Source organism: Oncorhynchus tshawytscha, linkage group LG10 (assembly GCF_018296145.1).
Source record: "Oncorhynchus tshawytscha isolate Ot180627B linkage group LG10, Otsh_v2.0, whole genome shotgun sequence".
NCBI lineage: Eukaryota > Metazoa > Chordata > Actinopteri > Salmoniformes > Salmonidae > Oncorhynchus > Oncorhynchus tshawytscha.
Window position 1 is genome coordinate 29,965,906 of NC_056438.1, and position 24,775 is coordinate 29,990,680.

The 24,775-nt window shown below is 42.8% G+C and overlaps 1 protein-coding gene across 8 annotated transcripts in view; it reads left to right on the plus strand.

Moving 5' to 3' along the window:
- Positions 1–24,775, plus strand: part of ank2b (ankyrin 2b, neuronal) — a 250,751-nt gene that overhangs the window by 213,918 nt on the left and 12,058 nt on the right. For 7 of the 8 annotated variants that reach the window (XM_042328476.1, XM_042328479.1, XM_042328477.1 and 4 more), the window contains 11 exons: positions 1,304–1,629; positions 1,829–1,954; positions 2,088–2,210; positions 4,304–4,336; positions 4,705–4,726; positions 6,739–11,565; positions 12,259–12,336; positions 12,502–12,633; positions 12,783–12,932; positions 13,042–13,276; positions 13,530–13,599. In XM_042328476.1, the coding sequence (XP_042184410.1) occupies positions 1,304–1,629; positions 1,829–1,954; positions 2,088–2,210; positions 4,304–4,336; positions 4,705–4,726; positions 6,739–11,565; positions 12,259–12,336; positions 12,502–12,633; positions 12,783–12,932; positions 13,042–13,276; positions 13,530–13,599 (6,122 nt within the window). The remainder of the gene's footprint in view (positions 1–1,303; positions 1,630–1,828; positions 1,955–2,087; positions 2,211–4,303; positions 4,337–4,704; positions 4,727–6,738; positions 11,566–12,258; positions 12,337–12,501; positions 12,634–12,782; positions 12,933–13,041; positions 13,277–13,529; positions 13,600–24,775) is intronic. The other variant, XM_042328478.1, reaches the window with a different exon arrangement.

The following is a 24,775-nucleotide window of genomic DNA, read 5'->3' on the forward strand; positions in this document are numbered from 1 at the left end:
AATTATCCAAATGTAAAAGCATATACTGTACAGTACTGTATTTCTTCGTCAGCATCTTTATGCTTTCGTTAATAAAATAATGATAAAAATCCTCTTTCAAAATGCAGATGTTGATTTAGTTATGGATCCATAACGAATTACTACGGGAATAAATATCACTGATTTCCAGAAATATTGGAACAAAGTTGACTAATGAAGGCAAACAAATGGTTGCTTACTGAAAAATACTCTTTCAAACACACATGGTCACGTTGTGCAGCGTTATTATGGCTATGAGCAGGGCTATATTTTGGCCTTTATAAATATTTTTGGGGCCTTTATTCAGATTACAATCGCTCAATGTTGGTTTTTTTAAACAAAATAACGTAAAAAATATCGATATATATATATAGCTGTGGACGTCTATTTCAACACCGTTTCGCGCTGCTCTGAGACAAACATGGAGAAACAAAAATGTTCAGTTATATTCCACGATATTCTTCAGATATATGTGTTGACTGAATATAAGCAAGTGATGTCTGCTAAATAATAAAGTTAGGTTTCTCCAGAAATTAATAATTCTAAATAACAAACTGGCTTTATTTACAAATTAGTGAGAATGTCTCACCCCATGTTCAAGAATTGCCTTTTTCTCAATCACTCTAGGTTAAGTGAAAACGAAATTTCCAAAATATCGATACTTTTTAAACAAAGTGATTATTATTAATTCATTCATTTAGAATTATATAAAAGCCCCTTAGATATTCTCACAGATCAGGTTTGCCCTAACAAAAAATGCCCCTTAGATATTAATTTAGAATCCTGTTTTTTGTTTTTCTTGGAATAGAAACACCATAATATTAATCAAATGAATTAAGCCAAATTTCTTAAAATCAATCCCATGTACTATGTTATTACAAGAAAGGTTTTAAATTCTCTAGTAATGCCAATATGGGAGACTATCAAACGCTTCTCAAAGTTGCCCTCTGGTGGTCAAACTAGCACTAACTTGCATTAACGTAAAAAATGACTGCCAATGAAATAACGTGCCATAGAATGCTGCAGCAGCCCGCAAGGTGTGCTGCAGTATGATGCAACTTTTAAAGAAGGAACCACAGTACATACATACATACATACATACATACATACATACATACATACATACATACATACATACATACATACATACATACATACATACATACATACATACATACATACAAACTACACACACTGACACACTCACACACACACTGCAGGGACACACACAAACCATGTCTGTAGCTAACCTTCTAACATTTTTCAATTGTATTCTTCTTCAAAGGTGGAACGACGCCAGCCCAATGGGAGGACATTACAGGAACCACGCCCCTAACGTTCATCAACGACTGTGTCTCCTTCACGACCAACGTATCGGCCAGGTTCTGGCTGATAGACTGTCGGCAGGTGCAGGAGTCAGTAAACTTCTCCAGCTCGGTCTACAGGGAGATCATCTGTGTCCCATACATGGCCAAGTTCGTCATCTTCGCCAAGACCCATGACCCCATTGAAGCGCGGCTCCGCTGCTTCTGTATGACTGACGACAAGATGGACAAGACCCTCGAGCAACAGGAGAACTTCACAGAGGTGGCCAGGAGCAGAGACGTAGAGGTGGGTGTCATGGTAGAGGTGTGGTCAAGGGCTCGGAGGGATGTACCTTTAAGCTCTATCTTTATGTGGTATTCCCTTCTAAAAATATTGTATTCTCCAGTGAAAGATGTAGTAAACTGCCAGTAAAGTGTGAAGGCTTAGTAAATCACACCGTAGATTACTAACAGGGATGGGTTTGGTATGTTTCTATTCTCTTCAGGTCCTGGAGGGCAAACCCATCTATGCAGACTGCTTTGGCAATCTGGTCCCTCTCACCAAGAGTGGCCAGCACCATCTCTTCAGCTTCTTTGCCTTCAAAGAGAACAGGCTGGCACTCTTCATCAAGGTGTGTATTACATGGCCAGCATTCATACACTCTTCCGTATCATTTACTGTATTACAAACTAGCCATGTATCGTAAACTGTATGTTAATTGATTGATTGACTGACTGACGATAATGATGCCGATGATTCCACAGATCCGAGACAACACTCAGGATCCATGTGGCCGTCTGTCCTTTATGAAAGAACCCAGGTCTTATAGAAGTCTGGCCCACAACGCCATATGCAACCTGAACATCACACTACCATCCTACTCAAAGGTAAGAACACTGTAACATTACCGCCACCTAAACACACAGCCTAGGATACACCTAGGACCTGGAATATTTTCTGATCATGTGACCTGACCAGGAGAAAATCTGGTTCCTGTATAGCACACCAGCAGTTCCCATTGCATGCCTGAGTGTTCATCATTGCTGACTTATTTAAAATAGATTGACTTGTGTATTCAAGAATAACTGAGTATTCAAGTCCTTAACCAGCATTTCCCACAGGTACATTAACCTCTCTGAGATATTTGGGATGGTAGCGTCCCACCTCAACAACAGCCAGTGAAAGTGCAGGGCGCCAAATTCAAAACAACAGAAATCCCATAATTAAAAGTCCTCAGACATACAAGTATTTCACACCATTTTAAAGATAAACTTGTTGTAAATCCAGCCACAGTGTCCGATTTCAAAAAGGCTTTATGACGAAAGCACACCAAACGATTATGTTAGGTCAGGACCTAGTCACAGAAAAACAGCCATTTTTCCAGCCAAAGAGAGGAGTCACAAAAAGCAGAAATAGAGATAAAATGAATCACTAACCTTTGATGATCTTCATCAGATGACACTCATAGGACTTCATGTTACACAATACATGTATTGTGTTTTGTTTGATAAAGTTCCTATTTATATACAAAAATCTCAGTTTACATTACTACATTCAGTAGTACCAAAACATCCGGTGATTTTGCAGAGAGCGACATCAATTTACAGAAATACTCATAATAAACATTGCTAAAAGATACAAGTGTAATGCATGGAATTTTAGATCCACTTCTCCTTAATGCAACTGCTGTGTCAGATTTTTAAAAAGCTTTACCGAAAAAGCACACATGCAATAATACAGTGCTCAGACAACAAAACAAGCCATACAGATATCTGCCATGTTGTGGAGTCAACAGAAGTCAGAAATAGCATTATAAATATTCACTTACCTTTGATGATCTTCATCAGAAGATGCACTCCCAGGAATCCCAGTTCCACAATAAATGTTTGATTTGTTCGATAAGGTCCATCATTTATGTCCAAATACCTCCTTTTTGTTTGCGCGTTTAGTACACAATCCAAACTCACGATGCGCGGGCAAGTCCAGGTGAAAGTTCAGACAAGTCATAATACAGTTCGTAGAAACATGTCAAACGAAGTATAGAATCAATCTTTAGGATGTTTTCATCAAGAATCTTCAATAATGTTTCAACCGGAGAATTCCTGTCTGTAGAAATGCGATGGAACGCAGGTGGCTCTCATGTGAGCACGCATGATCAGCTCATGCCACTCTGGCAGAGCCCTGACTCAATCAGCTCTCATCCCCCCTCCTTCACAGTAGAAGCATCACACAAGGTTCTAAAGATTGTTGACATCTAGTGGAAGCCTTAGGAAGTGCAATATGACCCCATAGACACTGTACATTCGATAGGCAATGAATTGAAAAACTACAAACCTCAGATTTCCAACTTCTTGGTTGGATTTTTTCTCAGGGTTTTGCCTGTCATATGAGTTCTGTTATAATCACATACATCATGCAAACAGTTGTAGAAACTTCAGAGTGTTTTCTATCCAAATCTACTAATTATATGCATTTTCTAGTTTTAAGGACTGAGCAGCAGGCAGTTTACTCTGGGCACCTTTTTATCCAAGCTACTCAATACTGCCCTCCAGTCCCAAAGAAGTTAATACTTTCTTAACAGTGTGTTGCTTGCATACTAACATGCAAAATAATCTGCACTCGTGACATGCTCACAGCATGCTATCTTCCTTCAAATTTTAATTGAGGTTTGTATTCTCAAAATAATTTGTACACCTTTTAACTTGTGATTGATTTACTATAAGCAACAAGCATTACTATATGCGAGTGCTGGTAGCTGTCTTAAAGTATAACATGAATCCCTTCTCCTTTGAGAGGTCTTTCAAGTTTACTCTGACGGTGACACCCTTCCCAAAACAACATTGATTGGCCACAAACCTTCAAGTCTGTCGCTATGGTAACATGGCTTTGCCCGTTCTCTTTTTTTCCCTCCCCCTCCTCTACCTTTCTCTATTTGTCCATCTGTCTCTTTCTGCTTCTTGCTGCTTCTTGCACCCCAAAGGAATCTGATTCAGACCAAGAGGCTGAGGAAGAGGTAATATTGTGCCCCTCTTCTCCCCCAGACTAACTGTTTATTTGCTCATGGTTTTTTTGTGTGTTTTTTTTTCAGGCCAGAAACATGTTGCTAGACTTTCACTATTTTGTCTGTCATTTAGCTCTATGTTAGGTATTAGAAAGGAACGCATACCCCATGTTACTGCTCATCAGCGTGCTTGTCCCTTGTAGCAGAGTATCTTTAGATATTAGTCTTAATTCATCGTGATCGTAGTTCTCTGTCCAATTACTTATTTTCTTCCTGTAGCAAAGGTAGCAAATGTGTACATAACATTGCCTACATTTTTTCTTACACGGTGATGGAAATGGTATTAATAGTGAGCGCTATTTTTGTATTCCTCTTTACAGATCAGCAGGAATCTCGAGAAATGTAAGTCATTTACTCTTTTTTTGATAACACTTTTAACTGCTTTTTTTCTTGCTATTTAACTTTTAACTGTTATAGTATGGCTGCATTACTCAACCAGTTGAATATGACATTGCTTTGATAATTGCTCTATAGCCATACCATAGATTTAGACATTACCAATGATGTTATGCTAGTTGACTATTGCAGAGCGCAACACAGAATGATAACCTGAGCTACTGCGTAAACATTGTGCTTCCTATCACCCTCGTTAGCTAAGCTGTAACACGTGCTTTGTCTTTGTCACAAAAACAAAACAACACAAATGTCACTCCGCCCCACCAAGGCAAGGTTATGCCAACAACTTCATCAGGCATAAACATCTTCGGTATCTCAATTGACACATCGCTGCTACGCACATGAATCAAACTCTCATTCGTACTGTGGTGATGTTTATGTGACAACGGAATAGTACCCCCCCCCCACCAAGTTACTGTAGTACCTGAATGGCAAAGCAAACTGTAGTCTAGCTTTCTACTCCTCCCGATCCCCTCGTTCATACCCTGTCCATGTGGTGTTTTATATTTTCCCTTTGCCTATAATTCATTAATGAATTTATCATTAATCATAGTCAAGTGCCACAGCATTGCCATTGCTGGATATCTACATGTGCTTTGCACTGTGTACAATATATAGAATATGGAAAATATTGCACATACCTTCAAAACATACGTGTACAGTAATACATACATTATACATAAACTGATGTTATTTGTTCAATTTGGCTTCGTTACATTGGACAATGTATGTGTGATGTATGTGGCAATTTGCATACACACGTAATATGGACTAATGCTTTTTCTGCAGATTTAACAGTTGTAGGCTATGAGAAAATAGTAGACTACATTTCACCACACTATTGAATGGGAATACCTAAATTAACCTCTCTTGATAAAGACAAAAGGCATATGTGCTAGTGGTACATTTTTTGTTCTTTATTACCTAAATCACTTTACATTTGCCCCATTCACTTTTCACAAAAGGCTGCATGTCAACTTTACCCTTTGCTTTGCATGGAAATAACTTGGCTTACATGAGCGTGCATGTGTGTGTTCCTGTGTCTGGGTGTGTGTCAAGTGTGAGAGTTCTTTTGACTCTTTGTTTTGCTTTAACATTGATCTTTTGAATTCCTTTTCACTCGCTACTTGAATTTGATTTAATACAATGTTGCTACTCTTAATATGATTTACCCTTTTCTATTCAGTTATGTTTCAAAAAGTGTATTTAGCTAGACCAAAGTTAGTATAAGGAAGGGATACAGTCCTCTAAAAAAGACCACATGCCCTTCCCTTAAATCAATTATGGTTTCCCTGTTAATTTCCTTAAATTAGTTTACCAGTTTGATGCTGGTTCAGAACCCTTTATTTTCCATAGCAGTAGAGAAACAAAATGGTTTGTTCTGTTCAATAGCAAAGAGCACACCAAACCATCGCCTAACAGTTTGCTATCACTGGCTTTCTTCTCAGTTGTTTTTTATTCTCAGTTGTTTTTTAAATACTTGTTTTATTTTTCTGTCTGTAAACAATCTTGAGATGTCTGTCTACCTATATGTTGTTATCCCTTTGTTTGTGTCCCTGTTTCCTTATCCTTTGTTGATTTGTTGGTGTCTGTTCTTGCTCATCGTTTGTTTGATACTGTACTTATTTTAGCTGTGTTCTCGCTTTTGTGCTGTGAGCGTGGGTGTGCTGACTATGTGTATAACCAAGTTATTTCCTGCTCATTCCCTTCTCATCTTTATGATTTAGTTGGCATTTTGCTTCGCTGCAGTATTTGCCTCCAAAGAAACCCAGTCGGTCCAAACCCCCTTTCTTTGACACCTTCTGTAGTTGCCGCTGTGGCCCCACTTTACCCTTTGAACCCTGACAGTTTGTACTGTTCCTGTTCCTGTCCTGACCACATTCTCCAATGTCTGTCTCCTTTTCATTTCAATTTATTATTATTTTTGCTCCTTAATTGTCCTTTTGCCAAAATGGAAGATGACGAAGACACTACGTCGACGGAGACTACGGTCCGGAAGGGAGATTTGATCCGAGATTCTACGGCTCTGGCCAGTCCGGACCTCCTCTCCGATGTGTCTGAGATGAAACAAGACCTGATCAAAATGACCGCCATCCTAACCACGGATTCTACAGACAAATCCAGATCCATGGAAGGGAGCGGTCTGGAAAAAGGGGCTGATGAGGTTCAGGGCGAGCCGTTTGAAATCATGGAGAAGGTCAAAGAGGATTTGGAGAAAGTGGGCAAGATACTTAGGAGCGGAACATATGTTGGTGAGGTGGCAAATGAGGCGGCAAGAGCTGCCAGAATGAAAGAAGAGTGGGTCCTCCTCTCAGACTGTGAGATAGAAGAGGCCAAACATATGGCTGCCTTGGAACCCCAGGAACCAGTACTACGTGAAGTCAGAGTCAACAGAGGGATTCCCAGACCTAAAGCAATCAAAGATGTGTCTGGGATGGTCAAACACCTGAGTGGTGAACTCAAAGAATATCTCCTGGATGTACCCGAGGGCACCAGTACAACAGCCCAGGAGAAAGAGGTCCAAGAGAAATTCACAGAGGTAGTCCTGCGCAAAGGCGCAAAAAGAACCATGACAACAACAAAAACAACAACAACTACTACAACAACAAAGAAAGACATCAAAATTCCTGCTTTTGACCTACAAAAGCCAGTCAGGAGGAAAGGAAAGGACCAGGAACAGGTGGAAGAATCTACCGATGGGGATGTTCTCCTTAGCGTACCCAAAGACCCTAAACCAGTGTCACCTGTGTCCCCAGTAGTAGAGGAGACCCCCATTGGATCCATAAAAGACAAAGTCAAAGCTCTTCAGCAGAAAGTGGAGGCTGAGCGAAAGGGCCAAAAGCCAACTAGCACCAAACCTTCAAATTTTGCTGTGGAGAGCAAAATACCACAAAAGGCAAAAGAAACCATCCCTAAACAAAGCCCCGCAAAACAGGGCACCGCTAAACAGGGTCCACTTAAGTCCCCCAAAACTGAGTCTGAGAAGCTGGAGGAGACCATGTCAGTAAGGGAGCTCATGCGATCCTTCCAAAAGGGGCAGGACCCCTCAAAGAGAAAGTCTGGACTTTTCGAGCTCAAAACCGACTCTTCTGAGCATGAAACAACAGAATCAGAATCACAGCCCACTCAGTCCAAAACAACCATCAAATCCATATCAACCTGTTACGAACGGGAAGTGTCACTGGACGCCATACCTGGCAAGCACTACACAGAGAGAGACAAGCAAATTAACCCACCCCGAAAGCACTCCAAAGATGTTGGTGTTGAAATCAAGGCAGAGCTTGAGGACAATCCAGAGTACCAACAGTTTAGGCCGATCTCTGTAGATGGTAGTCCTGCTGCCCAGTCATACTTAACTGAAACCATAGAGTTTCCGATTTCTGCCCTCGATGATAGCTCTGATAGTTTAAAACATGAGGGCGTGGCAGACTCTCCCAGTGCCAGCCTGGGTGATTTTAGTCCTCCTCACCTGAGCTCAGAGGATAGCCTCAAACACCAGGGTTTAGCAACTCCTGGAACAAGCCCTGACAGTCTCTCTCTCTCTCCCAAAAATGCTGACCAGTCCACTAAAAACTCAACAGCTGTTACTATAGCTGTCGAAGATGACAAGAAAAGGAAGGATAAGTCTGGAGACTCCGGTGTGGGGACCATTGATGACCAGCCATCAAATGAAATAACCCTCCCTCTCTCTTCCAGCAAGGCTGCAGACGGCCACACCACAAGTGAGTCCATAACTTTTCAGACGGTCGAGTCTAAGTCCTCTAAACCGAGAAAGCTTACAAAGAGAGTTTCTGAGACTTTAGAGAGCTTCCTAAGTGATGAGGAGAGCCCTGATGACAAGCTAGTCTCAGCCTTAGCTGCAACCATTGCTTCTAGTGCCTCTACTGAGCATCAAGGAAGCTTAGAATTGCCTTTAAGACAGCAAGACTCGGACGCCCTCAGTCCTTTTGCCGACGACTCTTTGACCATAAGCCACAGAGACTCTCTAGACGAAGGTAGTCCCCTCATGGAAGACAACTCTTCCCATAGGACCCCAGACTCTATCGAGCCCAGCCCAACAAAGGAATCCCCTTGTCGTGACTCCTTAGAGAGCAGCCCGGTAGAGCAAAAAAACTTCCCTCCCGCTCAGCCCAGTGGGTCCTCTAGCCACCCAGAGCCCTCCAAAGCCACAGACTACCCCCCAGACGTGTTGCGTAGTAGGCTACTCAGGGACCAGGAGGCTAGTGCTAATGATGATGACAGTATCGAGCAGACATTGTCTCAGATGGAAAGCTCTGGTAAGAGTCCTCTCTCCCCCGACACCCCTAGTTCTGAAGAGGTAAGTTATGAGGTAAACCCTAAAACCCCCGACAACATGTTCCTATCTGTGGTGTCCACACCAGCTGTCATAAACGAAGACTCAGGGGAAGATGATGATGAGTCAGAAGCACAGAGGAAATTCACTCCAGAGGAAGAGATGTTCAAAATGGCAGCCAAAATAAAAACCTTTGAGGAAATGGACCAGGACGCCAGAACCAAAGAGAACTCTCGAAAATATATCAGTGCCTCAGCAGATGACGAAGCAGGGGACGATAGCTTCAAAACAGTTGAACTAGAGTCCACAAATGAGACTGAGCTCACTGGGGCCAAAGAGACCTCAGAGTTAGCTCTTTCTGCTGAATCCCTTATTAAAGTACAACCTCCCTCTCCTTTTTCAGCAGGTGTGCATGAAGGAGTCCACCACACAGAGGCCAAGAGTGTAGCTACAACGGCAGCAGTGGAGGGAACTCAGTCTGTCTCAGAGCAACATGTCTCACAATCAGTTCCTTCGCACAAAGACATGGATGACAAAGACAGTTTAGCTCAAATGGCTACCATGTCTTCGAGCTCTGAGGGGGCTGCAAACATAACCGACGAGCAGAAGGAGGAAAGCTTGAGGAACTCGAGGGGAAGCAAGGAGGATGATGGGGGAGAGAAAGAAGCAGATACAGGCAGTCTGCGGACATCTGCTGTAAAGGCTTCCTGCCAGGTAGAGAGTAATATAACTGATGAAGTGAAAGGAGATTACAGGGGGCACTCAGGAGCCCCTGAGGCAGAAACGTCCTCGACCATCATTATCAGACAAGCAAGGGAAACGTTCAAACCTCAGATCTGTATCTATGACGACACAGAGGAAGACGATGAGGAAGAGGAACCTCCCAGAACCAAGTCGAAGGGCGTGACCGCCAGCGCGGAGGCAGACCCCTGGAGCGCCATGCGTGAGGACGACGACGCTTTCGCGGCCCGTGTCAAAGAGGAAGAGCAGAAGATCCTGGGTCTGATGGTGGACCGGCATTCCCAGGGGGAAACCCCAGACACCACCCCAGGAAGGAGCCCCACAGAGGAGAGCACGCCAACCAGCGAGCCCAATCCTTTCCTCTTCCAAGAGGGGAAGCTCTTCGAGATGACCCGGAGCGGAGCTATTGACATGACCAAACGGACCTATGAGGACGAGGGCTTTGCCTTCTTCCAGATAGGAGAGCAGCCTCTAGAGGAGGCGCTGTCTGAACAGGTCAGAGAAGAGCCAGGAGATAGAGGAGCTCCATTAGAAAGTGAAGTGGGTCTCAACCTGACTCTAGAAATAAAAGTGGAGGAAGATGAGAAACACGCAAAAGATGCTCCAGAGGACGATCAGACAGTTAGCGGGGCTGTAGCAGCCTCGCCTTCTAAATCAGACGCCTCTAAATCTAGAATCCCTAGAATGGGTCTTTCTGCCTCTGCTAAGACCACTAAGAAAGACAAAGACTCAGTATCTCCTGAGGCTTTAGAAGTTAAACCAGATACAATTGTAGAGGAGACCCCCCTAGATGTAGAAAATAGTTATTTAGACCCAATGATAGCTAATGTTGAGACAGCAGTAACAACTGTCACTCGATCGGTGTACCCTGAACAGGACCAAGAGTCCTCTGACTCCTCTCCCGAGGAGCAGCATTCGGTTATAGAACTCCCCAAAACCATGGAAAAGATCTCAACCCCAACTTCTAGTGAAAAAGTGAAAAAGATCCCAACTAAAACCCCAGCTATGGCTCCAGCCAAGGCTGGCCCCCAAAGTCGAGCTAAAACTTCTTCCTCCTCTACATCCCCCTATTCAGCTACTCCTAAAAAAGAAACCCCCTCTACAGAGTCAAAATCAAGAATACCTGTCAAAGGCAAGGCTAACCCTGTCAAGCCTGAGCCATCAGTTAAACATACTGAGTCTTCCCAGGACACAAAGCTAAAGTTCCCAGTTAAAAAGGACTTGAGGAGAAAGTCTGAGACAGATGCAGGTCTCTCAGCAGTTACCAAAACCAAGACTTCGTCTTCCAAAGCCAAGAGCTTCTGTGAGGGAGACGAGACATCTGCTGAAAAGGGCCAGGTTCGTCCCATGAGCGCTGATTACTCCACCAAGCCAAAGTCATGCTTCGGCTTCCAATCCAGGCTGCCAGTTAGAGGCAAGCTTGGTCAGCCATCCCACACTTCCACCCCCGCCAAAAAGAAAAGCGAGCCACGCAAGAAGTCCATAGAGTTTGTTAATGAGATTAGTGACGAAGCGGCAAAGCTGGTTGAGAGATTGGCTCAGGCCGAGAAAGACAAAGAGCGTGAGGCTGCCACCGCTGCCATCTCGGATGACGAGAGCAGCGGCATAGACCCCTCCGCCATAGAGAGAGAGTCTTTTCCCGAAATGCACTTCCCTACTTCCGGAGATGTCTATCCCATTAGACCCCTGTGGGACGACCCTGTTGACACGCAGATGCAACGAATTCCCAACGATACAATCAGAAGACAAGGTACCCATCTCCTCACTGGGCTCATTCTCTCTATATTGTTTCTCGCTAGCAAAGCTAGCCGTAAAAGGTGCCGCTTCTCTGTGTCTTGTAGCTAAGGCTCTTTGTAGGTTAACACTCTTTGTGGTTGCTTCTGTGGTGTTTAAGTGGTGTCTTGTGTTTGTATTTGTCTCTTTTCCTTCTATGTGTTCTAAAATCTCAAGATTGACTTAAAGTCAGGGACTCAATTAAGGAATTTAGAATCAGTTTTAGCTTGAAAATGTGTCATAGGTCTTAGTCAGGTTTAGTATCAAATGTGTTTGATGAACCCAATTAGGCTGTAGGAGAAAAGCTGAATGGAATACAATGAGAGATTACATTTTTCCAGAGCTGTTAAACTACTACTATCTACTTTCCATACAGTATATTTCCGTTAGTGTTTTCTGCTTCTAGAGTTGCCAAAATCGCATGATAATAATTTATGATGGTATTGCTGCCCTATAAACCAACAGCATAAGAAGCTATACACCAAATACACGTCTGTTTCAGTTACTGCTAATTATCGACACATACCTCCAAATAGCTAACATTATAGCACTACATGGTCACAAGAAAGCCAGTGAAGAGTCTTTTTACTCATGTGCTCGGTTGAAGATAGCCTTTTCTTCCTAATGTGAATGTGACTTTGCCTGGCCATCCTCGTGGTGGCGTTTACAGTAGATCCACAGGATGAAGCTGAGAGAAAAGAGGAACGATTGGAAATAATAGCCGATCACCTGGGCTTCAGTTGGACGGGTGAGTGGAACCCCAGGCACGGTGGCTTTCCTAGAGTGTCAGAGACAATAAAGGCTGAAGATAATGTTGATTTAAACACTTTCCTGTGGTTCATGAATAATGTTAACATCAACATTACGTAGTTGACAGTGAAAAGTGTCTTTTTTTGGGGGGTGGGTATTCTAGAGCTGGCTCGAGAGCTGGAGTTCAGCGAGGAAAGGATCAATCTAATAAGGATTGAGAATCCGAACTCACTACAGGACCAAAGCCATGCCCTGCTGAAGCTCTGGACTAACAGGGATGGCAAACATGCTACAGGTATGCTGATATATCACTCCTTATTGTATTAGAATATTTATCGACATTTAGACTATTCTGAGTATTTATTATTGATCATTTTCATATTTTCAGAATGGCTTATTTACTGTTATGATATTGTGTTATTCTGTTGTTATTTCTTTCCACAGAAACTACATTGATCAAACGACTCACCAAGATCAACAGGATGGACATTGTTCACCTCATCGAAACCAAGATAATCAAGTCCACCCAGCAGGACACATCGTCCCACACCTATGCGGAGATTGAGAGGACCATTGCACTGGATCACAGTGAAGGTATAGTGTATTACCGAGCAAAATATAAATATCTTTATCAACCAAAATGTACTAGCTATGCCAAAGAGATCACAGGTTAATAACGGTGTCCATATCTATGCCTGTCCAGGTTTTTCTGCCCTCCATGAGGACATAGACAGTCCCCGGCCAGGCAGGCGTACAGGTGGCACCCCCAGTGGGCCAGGGTCCAGGCAGGGGCCCTTCATGGTGTCAGAGGAGGACCTCTCCTCCAGCATGTCATCACTGCACGAGACGTCAGGGCGGGTGGAGACAGACACATCAGTAACAGGCCTCCTGAGACACGCCCAGAAGGAGAAGCTACAGAAAGAGGGCGAAACGACACAGTAAGTTGTCCAGTCAGTGTAAGAGTGAAGTATTGAGTGAAAGAGAAATTGTTATGCTTAAAAAGGTCTTGTGTTGTTTTCTGCTATATTCTGCTAATGTTGTATGGTTGTAGAAACAAACAGTTCAGTCAAATAATCTTGATTTGCATTGTTAAAATCACTAGAAATAAACCGTTTTTAAGAATAACTGTATTTAATTTTTTGGGGAGACTTCACATGTTATTAGATGTTTGACTTATTTTTTGTTCCTCAGTTCTGTGGGCGGTACATCACAGAGTGGATCAGACAAGGCTGAGTCACTACACATGGGCACTTTTAAACAAGTAAGTCCCTTCTTCACCTTGTACCGCACCTCCCCCTACCAGCTCACCTCTCACGTCCTAGATCCTGCCTACAACGGGCCCACCCCTCCCTCCTCATCATCTCTATCTGTCAAGCATTCAGAGAAGGGGGAACAGCGGGGTGCAGAGTGTGGCGAGGGGTCACTCCAGCCCCCCCAGGCTGAAAGTGACAACAAATGGTTGTTGTCGCCAACGAGTCACCAAGAGTCACCCACTAAAAGTAGTAAGCGTGTCTGTGAGAGCCGTCCGTTGTCCATGACCGACTTTGGGGACAGTCTGACTGAATGTGACCAGGCCGAGCCAGACTTCAGTGAGCTGTCTGTGGAGCTACAGCAAACCTCAGAGTACTACACCTACCTCTCCACCACTTCCGTCACTAGGACTTCTCAGACAACTGAACTGGTTTCTGAGAAGATCAGTATTACAGCCGAGCCTATGAATTTACCACTTCCTCAGTCTACTCAGCTTCCTAAGGCTTCTGAGGTGGTACGCCCCAAAGAGACATGTGAGATTTTCTCAGAGGATCATATTGACGAGGTGTCGCACCGACTTTACAAAGTCCTGTTTGGATATGTAGAGAAATCAACTAGTGAAGAATCCAAGAAAACACCAATGGAATTGGATGAGGTACCCGGAACTTACAGAGCCAGCCGGGTTTATGAGGCAGATTCCCCTACCTCCATGCCTTTGATTGATGTAAACCAGGCTACTCTTGACCAGGAAGCTATCTCCACTGAGCTTTACCTCAGACCTGTAGATTTCAGTCCCGTGACCCCAGAGTCTATCACCTTTGGGGTGAGTAAGGAATCACAGACAATAGCTCAGACATCATCAGACGTGTCAAGAACCACTCTGATTCCGGAGTCGGTCACAGTAGAATCCATTGTCAGCACTGCATTTATCCAGATATCACATGACTCAACTGCTGAGACCCGAGCAGAGGTGTCAGCTCTTCCAGTGTCTGAGTTAGACATGTCTTTGGCTCCAGAATCTCTACGTTCCAAAACCGAAAAAAGGTCTTTATCCCCTGACTCAGCATCTGAGTATGCTACTAAAATTGTAGTTTCAATGCATGACCAATCATCTTCACCAGAGTCAGTGACATCAGATGATAGGTCTGGGTCCCAATCACCTGACTCACATATACCCGAGTATCGCCCATCAACACCTGATTCATCCATACTGTTGACTGAGAGTAGAGCCTCATCTCCCGAGTCACTGTCATCTGATACTGAACTAAGTCTTCTCTTGCCTGACTCGCCCATACCTCATTTCAGACCCCTGTCTCCTCTACCGCCCCCTGAGGTTGAATGGGAAACTGCAGAAATACCATCTTATGCCCCAGGACAAATGTTCTTAAGTGCCCCTGGAGCTGCAAGTAGTCTACTAGCACCAGGGCTAGCAGAAGCAGAGGACAGGCCCCTGACACCTATGGTTCCTAACAGGGGAGAGTTTTCTAGAGCAATATCCCCGGGCAGTGAGTATTTAGAGAGGAGGGCATTATCACCAGACTCACTCCAGTCAATAGTATCAGATACAGAAGAAAGACCCCTGTCAGCTGAGTCTTTATCAGACTATAGACCCATGTCAGCTACATCACTGATGTTACTGAATGATATCAAAGCATCATCACCTGTATCTACAGGATCAGTAGATGAACACAGATCTCTGTCTCCAGATTCACCAATTACACCATTTTGGCAATCAGAACCCATTGCTTTAGTGAAGTTTTGTAGATCATCATCACCAGAATCTATATTTTCAGATATAGATTATGAAACCGCACCATTACTTTCATTACTTTATAAGGATAGACCTTCATCACCTGAATCAATAGCATCAATAGATGAGTATAGAGCGCTATCACCTGACTCACCGACACCTCAGTTTTGGCACATATTACCAGACTCTATTGTTGATTATAGATCTTCTTCACCTGAATCAGTATCATCAGAAACTAAATGTGTTCCATTGTCTCTGGAGTCTATAGGTACAGAGCATAGACCAGATTCACCTGAAGCTTTAGATTTTGAAAAGGAGATAACTTATTCAGCATTGACTCAATCGAAATCACTATGTGTGTCACCAATAACTGTAACTGAATCAGGTATAAACGTTCCTGAAAGTCCACCAATATTAACCGAGTCCGCAACTGCACCATTATTTGAATTTAGTCAACCTGAACCTCAGAAAGAACTATCAAAACCTGACGTAGCTCAACCTTCATCTGTGTCACCAATAACAGTATCTGCATCAGGTATCCATTTCCCTCCATCAGCAATACTAGAGCCAGAGTACAGACTTGTGTATGATGCAGAGCTTTGGAAGCTTATCTCTCAAATAAATGACCAACAGTATGTAGGCGAAACCTACTGTAGTAAAACAGGTGTGTTTGAGTATGCTGGACAGAGACAAGAAGAGACATCCGAACCTGAAAAAACCCCTTTATCAATAGATTCTCCGGTAGAGGAGTCGGACTTTAAGCCCGAGTCATTATCAGAGTATAGATCCATGTCATCTTCATCACTGATGTTGTTGAAGGATTTTAAAACAACGTCCCCTGAATCAACAGGAACAATGGATGAACATAGATCATTGTCACCAGATTCCCCTGTCCCCAAATATTCCCCATTGTTCCGTGAAGCTGTTCCGTTTCGTCATAGATCATCATCACCTGAATCGTTACCAGATGATGAGGTTTCTGAGATATTTGATTCAATATCTGTGGCTATTGAAGATAGACCCGTATCACCTGAGTCAGCTGGATCAGTCAGTGAGCGTAGCTCACGTTCAAAAGACCAAGACGTTGTAACTGAATCAGGTGTCCTTGAAAGTCCACCAATAATATTTAACTCCACAGCCCAATTATTTCCCGAATTGAGTAAACCTGAAACTCAGAAAGGACTATCAGTACCTGGTTTAGCCCAAACTCCAAAAGAACCGTCTGTGTCACCAAGAATGTTATCTGATGAAGGTATACATGATCCTCCATCAGTAATACGAGTGCCAGCTTACAAACTTAAGTACGATGCAGAGCTTTGGAAGCTGGTCTCTCCAATACATGATCCCCAGTATGTCGGGGAAACCCCTAAAACAGGTATGTTTGAGTATGCTGAGGGTATCGTAGAGTACGTGCAGACGTCAGAACGAGAAAGTCCAACTTCATCAACTGAGGTTACCGAGGACAGACCCCTGTCATCTGATTCTGAGTCTGAACATAAGCCTCTCCCACCTGAGTCAGTTAAGATAATGGCTGTTTTGAGATCAGATAAGGCAGAGTCAGTGAAGTCATTGAAAGCATGTAAATCTTTATCCCCGGATTCCCCCATACCCCAATATTCACTATTCTTTCTCGAAACTGCTCAATCATATCATAGATCATTGTCACCCGAATCAGTATCGGATGCTGATGTTGAAGTAGTCGACTCAAAATATTCAATAGTTCTGGGTATTGACGCTAGAACTTCCTCTCCAGAATCTATAGGATCAGTCAATGAGCATAGACCACTATCCCCTGACTCTCCCATACTTGAGTTTAGACAGGAATTACCTGAATCTGCATTCTCATCCACAAGGTCTAGGTCATCATCACCTGAATCAGTGACTTCGGGGAATTCAGAAATGGAATATATACTATCTGAGGCATTTGACTTTTGTCAGAGACCAGACTCACCTGAGTCAATAGTATCAGATACAGAGGAAAGACCCCTATCACCTGACTCTTTATCAGAGTATTGCCCCATGTCACCTGAATCAGTCATGCTACTGACAAATATCAGATCATCTTCTCTTGAATCTACAGCATCAGTGGATGAGTACAGGTGTCTGTCTCCAGACTCTCCTCTACCACAATACCTACAATATTTCCCAGAACCAACTCTGTTTATGTCAGGATACAGGTCAGTGTCACCTGAATCAATATGCTCAAATATGGAATATGAAACTGAGTTATTTTTATTTGCCTCATTGCTTTTTGAGGACAGACTCTCATCACCTGATTCAATAGCATCTATAGATGAATACAGGGCGCTGTCACCTGACTCACCCATACCTGAGTTCAGACATGCAATACCTGAATGTGTTACATCTTCTGTATATGGATATAGATCATCATCACCTGAATCAGGGATTTCAGGGACTTCAGAAGTTGACGACATAACATCTGAGGCTTTTGCGTTTTGGCAGAGACCAGACTCACCTGAGTCTACAGCATCAGTGGATGAGTATAGGTGTCTGTCTCCAGAATCTCCTCTACCACAATACTTTTATTATTTCCCAGAACCAGCTCTGTTTATGGCAGGAAGCAGATCATCGTCACCTGCATCAGTATTGTCAGATGATTGTGATCTTTCTGACATCTTCTTGACACTCTTTTCAGAGAGAGGTAGACCCTCATCACCTGAATCAGTAGCATCAGTTGATGAATACATGGCGCTTTCACCAGACTCACCCATACCTGATTTTTGGCCGTCATTACCTGAATCTATTCCACATTTCATTGGATACAGATCAACTTCACCTGAATCAATGTGCTCAGATATGGAATGTGGGACTCTGCCCTTAATGTCGTTATTCTATGAAGATAAATCCCGATCACTAACATCAGTATGGTCAGACAACGAATGTGAGCTTTCTGATATTTTTTCAACAATCTTCTCAGATAAAGATAGGCCTTCATCTGAGGCTTTTGCCTTTTGGCAGAGACCAGACTCACCGGAGTCAATCGTGTCAGATACAGAGGAAAGACCCCTATCACCTGAGTCTTTATCAGAGTATTGCCCCATGTCACCTGAATCAGTCATGCTACTGACAAACGTCAGATCATCTTCTCCTGAATCTACAGCATCAGTGGATGAGTACAGGTGTCTGTCTCCAGACTCTCCTCTACCACAATACCTACAACATTACCCAGAACCAACTCTGTTTATGGCAAGAAGCAGATCATCGTCACCTGTATCAGTATTGTCAGATTTGGAATATGAAACTGAGTTATTCTCATTTACCTCAATGCTTTTTGAGGACAGACCTGATTCAGTAGCATCTGTAGATGACTACAGGGCACTGTCACCTGACTCACCCATACCGGAGTTTAGACAGAATTTACTTGAATATTTTGTTGAATGTAGATCATCGTCACCTGAGTCCGTGACTTCAGATATTGAATATGCAAATTCCCCATCAGAATCAGTCATGCGAGTGCCAATTTACAAATTTGTGTATGATGCAGATCGTTGGAAGCTGATCTCTCCAATACATGACCCCCAATATGTAGGGGAAACCTTTGCTAGTAAAACAGGTATGTTTGAGTATTGTGGGAGTACAATAGAGTATGTACAGAAATCAGAACTTCTAAGTCAAACGTTATCAAACGAGAGTGGGTTAAGGTCAGATTCTCCTGAGTCAGTGAAGTCAATGGATGAGCATAGATCTTTATCTCCAGACTCACCAATTCCACAATATTTACAATATTTCCCAGAACCAGTAATGTTTATGACCGGAAGCAGACCATCGTCACCAGATTCAGTGAGTTCAGAAGAAATTGGACATATGCTATCTGAAGCTTTTTCCTTTTGGCAGAGACCAGGCTCACCAGATTCAATAGCATCTGTAGATGAATACAGGACGCTGTCACCTGATTCACCCATACCTGAGTTTAGACAAGACTTACCTGAATCTGTTACATATTCTATTGGATATAGATCTTCATCACCTGATTCAGTGACTTCAGATATTGAATATGAACCTTTCATTTCTGAGGTATTCTTTATTGAATCAAGACCAGACTCACCTGAATCAATCGTGTCAGATACAGAGGAAAGACCCCTATCACCTGAGTCTTTATCAGAGTATTGCCCCATGTCACCTGAATCAGTCATGCTACTGACAAACGTCAGATCATCTTCTCCTGAATCTACAGCATCAGTGGATGAGTACAGATGTCTGTCTCCAGACTCTCCTCTACCACAATACCTACAATATTTCCCAGAACCAACTCTGTTTATGACAGGAAGCAGATCATCATCACCTGCATCAGTATTGTCAGATGAAGAATTTGAAAATGAGTTTTTCTTGTATGCCTCAATGCTTTTCGAAGACAGACCCTCATCACCTGATTCAATAGCATCTATAGATGAATACAGGACACTGTCGCCTGATTCACCCATACCTGAGTTTAGACAGGGGTTACGAGAGTCTATCGTTTCAATGATTGGATATAGGTCCTCATCCCCTGAATCTTTGTCAGAATATGAAACAGAGTCTGAAACAGAATTCTCTCCTCTGATTTCTGAGATAGAAGAAAGACAAGACACTCCTGATTCAACAACATCAGTAAATGAGTTCAGAGCTCTGTCACCAGACTCCCCAGTACCCCAGTACACACAGCACAAAACTACTACACTAGTGACAGGGAATAGATCAGCATCGCCTGAATCAATATGCTCAGATATGGAATCTGAAGCTGACTTATTCTTACATACCTCAATGCTTTTTGAGAATAGACCCTCATCACCTGATTCAATAGCATCTATAGATGAATACAGGGCACTGTCACCTGATTCACCCATTCCTGAGTTCAGACATGCAATACCTGAATGTGTTACATCTTCTGTATATGGATATAGATCATCATCACCTGAATCAGTGATTTCAGGGACTTCGGAAGTTGACGACATAACATCTGAGGCTTTTGCGTTTTGGCAGAGACCAGACTCACCTGAGTCTACAGCATCAGTGGATGAGTATAGGTGTCTGTCTCCAGACTCTCCTCTACCACAATACTTGGATTATTTCCCAGAACCAGCTCTGTTTATGGCAGGAAGCAGATCATCGTCACCTGCATCAGTATTGTCAGATGATGAATATGATCTTTCTGACATCTTCTTGACACTCTTTTCAGAGAGAGGTAGACCCTCATCACCTGAATCAGTTGCATCAGTTGATGAATACATGGCGCTTTCACCAGACTCACCCATACCTGATTTTAGTCCGTCACTACCTGAATCTATTCCTCATTTTATTGGATACAGATCAACTTCACCTGAGTCAATGTGCTCAGATATGGAATGTGGGTCTCTGCCCTTAATGTCGTTATTCTATGAAGATAAATCCCGATCACTAACATCAGTATGGTCAGACAACGAATGTGAGCTTTCTGATATTTTTTCAACAATCTTCTCAGATAAAGATAGGCCTTCATCTGAGGCTTTTGCCTTTTGGCAGAGACCAGACTCACCGGAGTCATTCGTGTCAGATACAGAGGAAAGACCCCTATCACCTGAGTCTTTATCAGAGTTTTGCCCCATGTCACCTGAATCAGTCATGCTACTGACAAACGTCAGATCATCTTCTCCTGAATCTACAGCATCAGTGGATGAGTACAGGTGTCTGTCTCCAGACTCTCCTCTACCACAATACCTACAACATTACCCAGAACCAACTCTGTTTATGGCAAGAAGCAGATCATCGTCACCTGTATCAGTATTGTCAGATTTGGAATATGAAACTGAGTTATTCTCATTTACCTCAATGCTTTTTGAGGACAGACCTGATTCAGTAGCATCTGTAGATGACTACAGGGCACTGTCACCTGACTCACCCATACCAGAGTTTAGACAGAATTTACTTGAATATTTTGTTGAATGTAGATCATCGTCACCTGAGTCCGTGACTTCAGATATTGAATATGCAAATTCACCATCAGAATCAGTCATGCGAGTGCCAATTTACAAATTTGTGTATGATGCAGATCGTTGGAAGCTGATCTCTCCAATACATGACCCCCAATATGTAGGGGAAACCTTTGCTAGTAAAACAGGTATGTTTGAGTATTGTGGGAGTACAATAGAGTATGTACAGAAATCAGAACTTCTAAGTCAAACGTTATCAAACGAGAGTGGGTTAAGGTCAGATTCTCCTGAGTCAGTGAAGTCAATGGATGAGCATAGATCTTTATCTCCAGACTCACCAATTCCACAATATTTACCATATTTCCCAGAACCAGTAATGTTTATGACCGGAAGCAGACCATCGTCACCAGATTCAGTGAGTTCAGAAGAAATTGGACATATGCTATCTGAAGCTTTTTCCTTTTGGCAGAGACCAGGCTCACCAGATTCAATAGCATCTGTAGATGAATACAGGGCGCTGTCACCTGATTCACCCATACCTGAGTTTAGACAAGACTTACCTGAATCTGTTACATATTCTATTGGATATAGATCTTCATCACCTGATTCAGTGACTTCAGATATTGAATATGAACCTTTCATTTCTGAGGTATTCTTTATTGAATCAAGACCAGACTCACCTGAATCAATCGTGTCAGATACAGAGGAAAGACCCCTATCACCTGAGTCTTTATCAGAGTATTGCCCCATGTCACCTGAATCAGTCATGCTACTGACAAACGTCAGATCATCTTCTCCTGAATCTACAGCATCAGTGGATGAGTTCAGGTGTCTGTCTCCAGACTCTCCTCTACCACAATACCTACAATATTTCCCAGAACCAACCATATTTATGACAGGAAGCAGATCATCATCACCTGCATCAGTATTGTCAGATGAAGAATTTGAAAATGAGTTTTTCTTGTATGCCTCAATGCTTTTCGAAGACAGACCCTCATCACCTGATTCAATAGCATCTATAGATGAATACAGGACACTGTCGCCTGATTCACCCATACCTGAGTTTAGACAGGCGTTACGAGAGTCTATCGTTTCAATGATTGGATATAGGTCCTCATCCCCTGAATCATTGTCAGAATATGAAACAGAGTCTGAAACAGAATTCGCTCCTCTGATTTCTGAGATTGAAGAAAGACAAGACACTCCTGATTCAACAACATCAGTAAATGAGTTCAGAGCTCTGTCACCAGACTCCCCAGTACCCCAGTACACACAGCACAAAACTACTACACTAGTGACAGGGAATAGATCAGCTTCGCCTGAATCAATATGCTCAGATATGGAATCTGAAGCTGACTTATTCTTACATACCTCAATGCTTTTTGAGAATAGACCCTCATCACCTGATTCAATAGCATCTATAGATGAATACAGGGCACTGTCACCTGATTCACCCATACCTGAGTTCAGACATGCAATACCTGAATGTGTTACATCTTCTGTATATGGATATAGATCATCATCACCTGAATCAGTGATTTCTGGGACTTCGGAAGTTGACGACATAACTTCTGAGGCTTTTGCATTTTGGCAGAGACCAGACTCACCTGAGTCTACAGCATCAGTGGATGAGTATAGGTGTCTGTCTCCAGACTCTCCTCTACCACAATACTTTGATTATTTCCCTGTACCAACTCTGTTTATGGCAGGAAGCAGATCATCGTCACCTGCATCAGTATTGTCAGATTATGATTATGATCTTTCTGACATCTTCTTGACACTCTTTTCAGAGAGAGGTAGACCCTCATCACCTGAATCAGTAGCATCAGTTGATGAATACATGGCGCTTTCACCAGACTCACCCATACCTGATTTTTGGCCGTCACTACCTGAATCTATTCCATATTTTATTGGATACAGATCAACTTCACCTGAATCAATGTGCTCAGATATGGAATGTGGGACTCTGCCCTTAATGTCGTTATTCTATGAAGATAAACCCCGATCACTAACATCAGTATGGTCAGACAACGAATGTGAGCTTTCTGATATTTTTTTAACAATCTTCTCAGATAAAGATAGGCCTTCATCTGAGGCTTTTGCCTTTTGGCAGAGACCAGACTCACCGGAGTCAATCGTGTCAGATACAGAGGAAAGACCCCTATCACCTGAGTCTTTATCAGAGTATTGCCCCATGTCACCTGAATCAGTCATGCTACTGACAAATGTAAGATCATCTTCTCCTGAATCTACAGCATCAGTGGATGAGTACAGATGTCTGTCTCCAGACTCTCCTCTACCACAATACCTACAATATTTCCCAGAACCAACCATATTTATGACAGGAAGCAGATCATCATCACCTGCATCAGTATTGTCAGATAAAGAATTTGAAATTGAGTTATTCTTGTATGCCTCAATGCATTTTAAGGATAGACCCTCATCACCTGATTCAATAGCATCTGTAGATGAATACAGGACACTGTCACCTGATTCACCCATACCTGAGTTTAGACAGGTATTACGAGAGTCCATGATTGGATATAGGTCCTCATCCCCTGAATCAGTGGCTTCAGATGTAGAATATGCTCCACTCATTTCAGAGTCCTCCTCTGTTGAATTGAGGCCAGACTCACCTGAATCAGTAGCATCATTGAATGGACATAGGTCTTTTTCACCTCAGTCACCAGTTCCACTATTTACAGAGATCGCACTTGGGTCTACCACAGTAGAAACAGGATATAGGTCTTCATCTCCATTATCAATGACATCAGACATGGAATTTGACTTGGTATTTTCTGACATTGAGAAAACAGAGTTGCCAACCAAAAGTCTCATTCCTGAGCATGTTTCCCCATCAGAAATATTGTCAATAGAAGCAACAGTACAGAAACCTAAGACTGCTTCATCAGGTTCACCTGTACCTGGAACAGCCATGATGGTAGAAGAATACAATCGTATGTATGATACAGAGCTTTGCAAGCTTATCTCTCAAATTCACGATGCCCAATATGTGGGAGAAACCTTCTTGAGTAAAACAGGCTTCTTGGAGTATACTGGGAGTAGCGAAGCATATGTAGAGACTTCTCCTGGTGAGGAAGACGTTGTTCAAGGTAGCACAGACGTCAGTCCAGAAGCTGTACCTGGTCCACAAGTGGAACCAGCAGCTACCACTGAAACAGCCAAGATTGATCAGGATGTATATTTGACTGAGAGTATAGAGTGCATACAGACTTATCCAGAGGAGAGAGAAGTTGCTCGAGGTAGCACTGAGATCAGCACAGAAGCTCTACCAGATTGGCAATTGGAACCTTCAGAAACTACAACTGAGACAGTCAAGATTGATCAGGATGTAGCTCCTACTGAGAGTGTTCCAAGCGTATCTGATATAGTTTTACCTGAATCACTAGCAGCAGAAGTAGTATCGGGGTGTACATTTGAAACAGGTCACAGATCAGCTTCCCCCCACTCCAAATCAGACTCTGGAGATGAATGGGTCATAGTGTCTGTATCGGAGACTGAGGATAAGC